This window comes from Phyllobates terribilis, unplaced genomic scaffold (genome assembly GCF_046119375.1).
Source record: "Phyllobates terribilis strain yellow unplaced genomic scaffold, ASM4611937v1 Scaffold_7__3_contigs__length_470593459, whole genome shotgun sequence".
Classification (NCBI taxonomy): domain Eukaryota; kingdom Metazoa; phylum Chordata; class Amphibia; order Anura; family Dendrobatidae; genus Phyllobates; species Phyllobates terribilis.
The window spans coordinates 173,471,842-173,481,026 of NW_027362767.1; the positions used below are offsets into that span (position 1 = coordinate 173,471,842).

At 46.2% G+C, this 9,185-nt stretch overlaps 1 protein-coding gene across 1 annotated transcript in view; it reads right to left on the reverse strand.

Annotated features, from left to right (window-relative positions):
* ZC3H6 (zinc finger CCCH-type containing 6) overlaps window positions 1-6,791 on the reverse strand; it is a 71,368-nt gene extending 64,577 nt beyond the window's left edge. The window contains exon 1 of the mRNA XM_073639534.1: window positions 6,459-6,791. Coding sequence (XP_073495635.1) covers window positions 6,459-6,544 — 86 coding nt within the window. The 5' untranslated portion in view covers window positions 6,545-6,791. The remainder of the gene's footprint in view (window positions 1-6,458) is intronic.
* Window positions 6,792-9,185: the final 2,394 nt, after the last annotated feature.

The window sequence follows — 9,185 nt, forward strand, 5'->3', positions numbered from 1 at the left end:
TCACTGCACATCTACCCCTACACCATATCCATCACTGCACATCCACCCCTACACCTTACCGTACACTATATCCATCACTGCACATCTACCCCTACACCTTACACTATATCCATCACTGTACATCCACCCCCGCACCTTACACTATATCCATCACTGCACATCTACCCCTACACCTTACACTATATCCATCACTGCACATCTACCCCTACACCTTACACTATATCCATCACTGCACATCCACCCCTACACCTTAAACTATATCCATCACTGAACATCCACCCCCACAACTTACACTATATCCATCACTGCACATCTACCCCTACACCTTACCGTACACTATATCCATCACTGCACATCTACCCCTACAACTTACCGTACACTATATCCATCACTGCACATCTACCCCTACACCTTACCATACACTATATCCATCACTGCACATCTACCCCTACACCTTACCATACACTATATCCATCACTGCACATCTACCCCTACACCTTACCGTACACTATATCCATCACTGCACATCTACCCCTACACCTTACCATACACTATATCCATCACTGCACATCCACCCATACACCTTACCGTACACTATATCCATCACTGCACATCTACCCCTACACCTTACACTATATCCATAACTGCACATCCACCCCTACACCTTACCATACACTATATCCATCATTGCACATCCACCCATACACCTTACCGTACACTATATCCATCACTGCACATCTACCCCTACACCTTACACTATATCCATCACTGCACATCCACCCCTACACTATATCCATCACTGCACATCCACCCATACACCTTACCGTACACTATATCCATCACTGCACATCTACCCCCGCACCTTACACTATATCCATCACTGCACATCCACCCCTACACCTTACCGTACACTATATCCGTTACTGCACATCTACCCCTACACCTTACACTATATCCATCACTGCACATCCACCCCCGCACCTTACACTATATCCATCACTGCACATCCACCCCCGCACCTTACACTATATCCATCACTGCACATCCACCCCCACAACTTACACTATATCCATCACTGCACATCCACCCCTACACCTTACACTATATCCATCACTGCACATCTACCCCTACACCTTACCGTACACTATATCCATCACTACACATCCACCCTTACACATTACACTATATCCATCACTGCACATCCACCCCTACACCTTACACTATATCCATCACTGCACATCTACCCCTACACCTTACACTATATCCATCACTGCACATCTACCCCTACACCTTACACTATATCCATCACTGCACATCTACCCCTACACCTTACACTATATCCATCACTGCACATCTACCCCTACACCTTACACTATATCCATCACTGCACATCTACCCCTACACCTTACACTATATCCATCACTGCACATCTACCCCTACACCTTACACTATATCCATCACTGCACATCTACCCCTACACCTTACACTATATCCATCACTGCACATCTACCCCTACACCTTACACTATATCCATCACTGCACATTTACCCCTACACCTTACACTATATCCATCACTGCACATTTACCCCTACACCTTACACTATATCCATCACTGCACATCTACCCCTACACCTTACACTATATCCATCACTGCACATCCACCCCCACAACCTTACACTATATCCATCACTGCACATCTACCCCTACACCTTACACTATATCCATCACTGCACATCTACCCCTACACCTTACACTATATCCATCACTGCACATCTACCCCTACACCTTACACTATATCCATCACTGCACATCTACCCCTACACCTTACACTATATCCATCACTGCACATCTACCCCTACACCTTACACGATATCCATCACTGCACATCTACCCCTACACCTTACACTATATCCATCACTGCACATCTACCCCTACACCTTACACTATATCCATCACTGCACATCTACCCCTACACCTTACACTATATCCATCACTGCACATCTACCCCTACACCTTACACTATATCCATCACTGCACATCTACCCCTACACCTTACACTATATCCATCACTGCACATCTACCCCTACACCTTACACTATATCCATCACTGCACATCCACCCCTACACCTTACCGTACACTATATCCATCACTGCACATCTACCCCTACACCTTACACTATATCCATCACTGCACATCCACCCCTACACTATATCCATCACTGCACATCCACCCATACACCTTACCGTACACTATATCCATCACTGCACATCTACCCCCGCACCTTACACTATATCCATCACTGCACATCTACCCCTACACCATATCCATCACTGCACATCCACCCCTACACCTTACCGTACACTATATCCGTCACTGCACATCTACCCCTACACCTTACACTATATCCATCACTGCACATCCACCCCCACAACTTACACTATATCCATCAATGCACATCCACCCCTACACCTTACACTATATCCATCACTGCACATTTACCCCTACACCTTACCGTACACTATATCCATCACTACACATCTACCCCCACACCTTACACTATATCCATCACTGCACATCTACCCCTACGCCTTACACTATATCCATCACTGCACATCTACCCCTACACCTTACACTATATCCATCACTGCACATCTACCCCTACACCTTACCATACACTATATCCATCACTGCACATCCACCCCTACACCTTACACTATATCCATCACTGCACATCTACCCCTACACCTTACACTATATCCATCACTGCACATCTACCCCTATACCTTACACTACATCCATCACTGCACATCTACCCCTACACCTTACACTATATCCATCACTGCACATCCACCCCTACACCTTACCCTATATCCATCACTGCACATCCACCCCCACACCTTACCCTATATCCATCACTGAACATCCACCTCCACACCGTACACTATATCCATCACTGCACATCTACCCCTACACCTTACACTATATCCATCACTGCACATCTACCCCTACACCTTACCGTACACTATATCCATCACTGCACATCTACCCCTACACCTTACCGTACACTATATCCATCACTGCACATCTACCCCTACACCTTACCGTACACTATATCCATCATTGCACATCTACCCCTACACTATATCCATCACTGCACATCCACCCCTACACCTTACACTATATCCATCACTGCACATCTACCCCTACACCTTACACTATATCCATCACTGCACATCCACCCCTACACCTTACACTAAATCCATCACTGCACATCTACCCCTACACCTTACACTAAATCCATCACTGCACATCTACCCCTACACCTTACACTAAATCCATCACTGCACATCCACCCCTACACCTTACACTATATCCATCACTGCACATCCACCCCTACACCTTACACTATATCCATCACTGCACATCTACCCCTACACCTTACACTACATCCATCACTGCACATCTACCCCTACACCTTACACTATATCCATCACTGCACATCTACCCCTACACCTTACACTAAATCCATCACTGCACATCTACCCCTACACCTTACACTAAATCCATCACTGCACATCTACCCCTACACCTTACACTAAATCCATCACTACACATCTACCCCCACACCTTACACTATATCCATCACTGCACATCCACCCCTACACCTTACACTATATCCATCACTGCACATCTACCCCTACACCTTACACTACATCCATCACTGCACATCTACCCCTACACCTTACACTATATCCATCACTGCACATCTACCCCTACACCTTACCATACACTATATCCATCACTGCACATCCACCCCTACACCTTACACTATATCCATCACTGCACATCTACCCCTACACCTTACACTATATCCATCACTGCACATCTACCCCTACACCTTACACTATATCCATCACTGCACATCTACCCCTACACCTTACACTATATCCATCACTGCACATCTACCCCTACACCTTACACTATATCCATCACTGCACATCTACCCCTATACCTTACACTACATCCATCACTGCACATCTACCCCTACACCTTACACTATATCCATCACTGCACATCCACCCCTACACCTTACCCTATATCCATCACTGCACATCCACCCCCACACCTTACCCTATATCCATCACTGCACATCCACCTCCACACCGTACACTATATCCATCACTGCACATCTACCCCTACACCTTACACTATATCCATCACTGCACATCTACCCCTACACCTTACCGTACACTATATCCATCACTGCACATCTACCCCTACACCTTACCGTACACTATATCCATCACTGCACATCTACCCCTACACCTTACCGTACACTATATCCATCATTGCACATCTACCCCTACACTATATCCATCACTGCACATCTACCCCTACACCTTACACTATATCCATCACTGCACATCTACCCCTACACCTTACACTATATCCATCACTGCACATCTACCCCTACACCTTACCGTACACTATATCCATCACTGCACATCTACCCCTACACCTTACCGTACACTATATCCATCATTGCACATCTATCCCTACACCTTACCGTACACTATATCCATCATTGCACATCTACCCCTACACCTTACACTAAATCCATCACTGCACATCTACCCCTACACCTTACACTAAATCCATCACTACACATCTACCCCCACACCTTACACTATATCCATCACTGCACATCCACCCCTACACCTTACACTATATCCATCACTGCACATCTACCCCTACACCTTACACTACATCCATCACTGCACATCTACCCCTACACCTTACACTATATCCATCACTGCACATCTACCCCTACACCTTACCGTACACTATATCCATCACTGCACATCTACCCCTACACTATATATATGTGTATATATATATATATATATAACTGCACATCTACCCCTACACCTTACTGTACACTATATACATTACACATCTACCCCTACACCTTACATTACACTATATGAATTACACATCTACCCCTACAGTATACGTCACTACACCTTACCATAAAGTATACATATCACTACTAGTGATGAGCGAGTATGTTGTGTTAACCCTTTCGGCGAGTATGCTCGGGCCGAGCTCCGAGTAGTTACAGCTGCTCGGTGATGTTTGAATCGCTCCCGTGTGCATGATTTGCGACTGTTAGACATTCCTCCCATGTATTAAAACTGTCTATTTCTTACAAATTCCTCACATGTAATAAAGCTGTCAAACAGTTGCAAATCACGCACACGGGAGCGATTCAAACATAACACCGAGCAGCTGTAAATACTCGGAGCTCGGCCCGAGCATACTCGCTCATCACTACACATATAGCCCTATACTGTACATCACTAAACATCTCCACCTATACATTGCTAGATAATTAGATAACCTTATACCGTCCTGTATATTACAGAGATGACTGCACATCTACACCATCCATTACATTATGTCACTACACTGATAACTTCCTGTACATTGTGTATGTATATATTACTACACATCGCGCCTTACTGTACATTATATAAACTTACAGATCTACCCCTATACTGTACATTATATATATTACTACATATCTACACCTTACTGTGCTTTATACACATCACAGCTACCGTTCCGCATGTAATATACATCACTACACCGATACATGATGCACCATCACCATTTCTATACAATATATCCTCTGTGGTCACATATATGAACATGTATACATATTATTTGTATATATATATATTCATATACATAGCACAGAACAGATAGAGGAGCGATCTCTTCAAGGCTCGAAACCAAGAAAAGCCTCTGGATAAACCAAAAAAATAAGCAAAAATGGAGGCGGCAGCGCTGAGGCGCAACGTGAAAAAGAAGATGAGCACCTATTCCCCCCGAATGTGCGACTCCAGCTCCCCACCTGAGCATTTATCACTAAGGCTGCGGGGGGGGGGGGGGAAGCGGAAAACTGCAGATGAATGGGGGATACAGTGCTGTCACCTCCAGAACGGCCATCTTTACTGCAATATATATCACATCTATATTATATACAGGTCAGTAGTAAATCGTTATGACGATCCCCTCCCCACCCCGGCCGTCGCCATCACACACAGATTTAATAATTGGTCACATCTCGTTATTTTACACCATTAACCCTTTACATTCAGCACCAGAGTCGCCACGTGCAAAAAAAATAAATAAACAAATTCAGGATAAATTGTCAATTTTCCGCCCTTGTCTTCGCTTTACATCACATTCATGGACTGTTTCTCACATACACAACATGGAGCCCCAGATGTGAGGGCTAAAAATAAGAAAAGGAACCCTGTCAGCCATGGAGATGAGAAGATGGACGCACATGAGACAGAGACATCCCCCCCCCCACAGAAGAGACAGAGGCAGACACACAGGATGGCGGAGAGATGAGAAGAAGAAATAATAAGAGAAGGCATTACTCGACCTTTCGTCCCCTGCATGCTGACACTCTGTCATGTGGGTGTCTGGGGCTGGGTTGGGGGGTCTGGAGAACAGGCTCTCAAAGGCCATGTCCGCGGAGCACCCGCCTGCTCTACTCTCTCTCTACTCTGTCTCTTTCCTATTAATTACATACAGATTATTTTATCTTTTTTTTTTTTACACTGAAACCGTGAGCGTTTACAGCCTACATCCCAGCTGCGAAGCCGGTACTACACCGTTCAGTGCCGCCGTGTAACGGGGTGAATACGGTGCGCCGGAAGCTACGAGGAGGAGGAGAGATGAAAGAATGACCACTTCCGGTTTACTTCCCGCCTTTTTCTTAGCCGACGACTTTGGAGTTTAGCCAATGAGAAAGCGGCTTTAAGTGAGACGAGAAGGGGCGTGGCGCTACGTGAGAGGAGCTGAGCTATGATTGGCTGCGCTGGAAGGCGGGAGGAAACGCTATTGTTTCTGCTTAAAACTACGAGTTCCAGAATTCCTGGTTGGTAAGATTCGTGGGGCTTGAGAGAAAAGGATTGTGGGTGTTGTAGTTTTTGTGTATGGATGCCTCAAATAAATGTTTATTTGTAAAATATTAAAACGATATGTACATTTGTCTGATATGAGGTAAATATTGATGTATTTATATCTACTATGCGAAAATAAATACATTCCGCCATAGACAATAATATAAACAGAGGTCTAATGGATTTCATTTTCTGGTCCACGGGGGCAGAAAGGAGCTGAAGTCTCTTACGACTCTTGTAGTTATTATTATCGGGACGGATTGATGTTAAACTGCAATTACTCTTCTTTGGTTCTTTAGGACTACAAGTCCCAGAAATCCTTATACTTGAAAACCGTTCTTGCTAATTAAAAAAAGTTGGCAATGCATGCTGGGAAATGTAGTTTGTCGAAGCAAGAGATTTATTTTTATTTATGGCTGACTGCCGTACCAATAAATGGAAACAATATTGATCTGTGTGTGAAACACAGTTGCAGCATATACTGGTGGAGCAGGGCGCTGTTCACATGTAGCATCGGGGGCACGAGGCACAATTTAATAGTATTTTTGTCTTGTGGAGGGGGCACTTTGTGTGGCGGGGTGATCGGGGGGCCTCATTTCTTGGCATGATACTATGGGTGCAGGGCCATCATCATGTGTGGCGGCCAATGACAGAGAAGATGAGCGCTGCTCCCAGAGACCGGACAATCACATTGGAATAAAGGCCATAGTCAGACATGTTCTTGCGGTGTCATATTGTGTAGGGGACACCGGGGCTTCATACTGTGTGGGTGCAGTACTGTAGAGGTGTCATACTGTGTGGGGGGCATCATACCGTATGGATCTAATGTGGTGGGATGGTCCTAAATGGGGGGCACTGTGGAGGCGTCATAATGTGTGGGGGACACTGTGGGGCATCATACTGTGTGGGTCCGGTACTGTAGAGGTGTCATAATGTGTGGGGAGCATCATACCGTATGGATGTAATGTCATGGGATGGTCCTATATGGGGGGCACTGTGGGGATGTTGCACTGTGTGGGTGAACTGTGGGGACGTTGTACTGTGTGGGTGCACTGTGGGGACGTTGTACTGTGTGGGTGCGCTGTGGGGATGTCGTACTGTGTGGGTGCACTGTGGGAACATCATACTTTGTGGGTGCACTGTGGGGACATTGTACTGTGTGGGATCACTGTGGGGACTTTGTACTGTGTGGGTGCACTGTTGGGCATCGTACTGTGTGGGTGCACTGTAGGGACATACTGTGTGGATGCACTGTGGGGCGTCATACTGCGTGTATGCGGTACCGTAGAGGTGTCATACTGTGTGGGGGGCATCATACTGTATGGATCTAATGGGGTGAGATGGTCCTATGTGAGGGGCATTGAGGGGTGTTGTACTGTGTGGGGGACACTGTGGAGGTGTCATACTATGTGAGAGGCACTGTGGTGTCATACTATGTGGGTGCACTGTGGGGCGTCATACTGTGTAAGAGGCACTGTGTAGGTGTACTTTGTGGGTGCACTATCGGGCGTTGCACTGTGGTTGTAATAAATGGGTACACTGTGAGGCGTCGTACTGTGTGAGAGGCACTGTGAAGGTGTTGTAATATGTGGGTGCACTATGGGATGTCGTACTGTGTGAGAGGCACTGTGGGGCATCTTGCTATGTGGGTGCACTGTGGGGCATCGTATTATGTGGGTTTACTGTGGGGCATCGTACTGTGTGTGTGCACTGTGGGTGTTGTGCACTGTGGGGCCCCCGCAGCATGTGCCCCCGCAGTATGTGCCACCACATCCTGTGCTTCATAGTGCGACTGTCACAGTCACAGACAACAGAGATTATTCCCAAATCAGCTGCGTGTAAATAGATATCTGCAGAACAGTAGATGGTGGCCGCCCATCTGCTGCCTTGTGGTGGCGCTCTTATCCCCAGAGAACGTCTCCCATGTACTGCGCTGACAGCCATCCTACAAGCCATCATCGTAAGTCTACTGCATGTCTCATCAGCAGCGCTGCAGCCAATCACTGAGCTGAGCGGCTCTGCTCGAGTTGATGGCCCGAGCTGCTGAGCTCACTGATTGACAATAACAGACACTGGCAAAAGTGGTGGAGACTCAGCGCGGGACCTGTAAACCCCGGAAATGTTCCCTTTAAGCTGAGTAATCTGGAAAGGACTTTAAATCTTTAAGAGTGCAGACTGTTTTTACCTCTCCTTCTTCCAAGAGA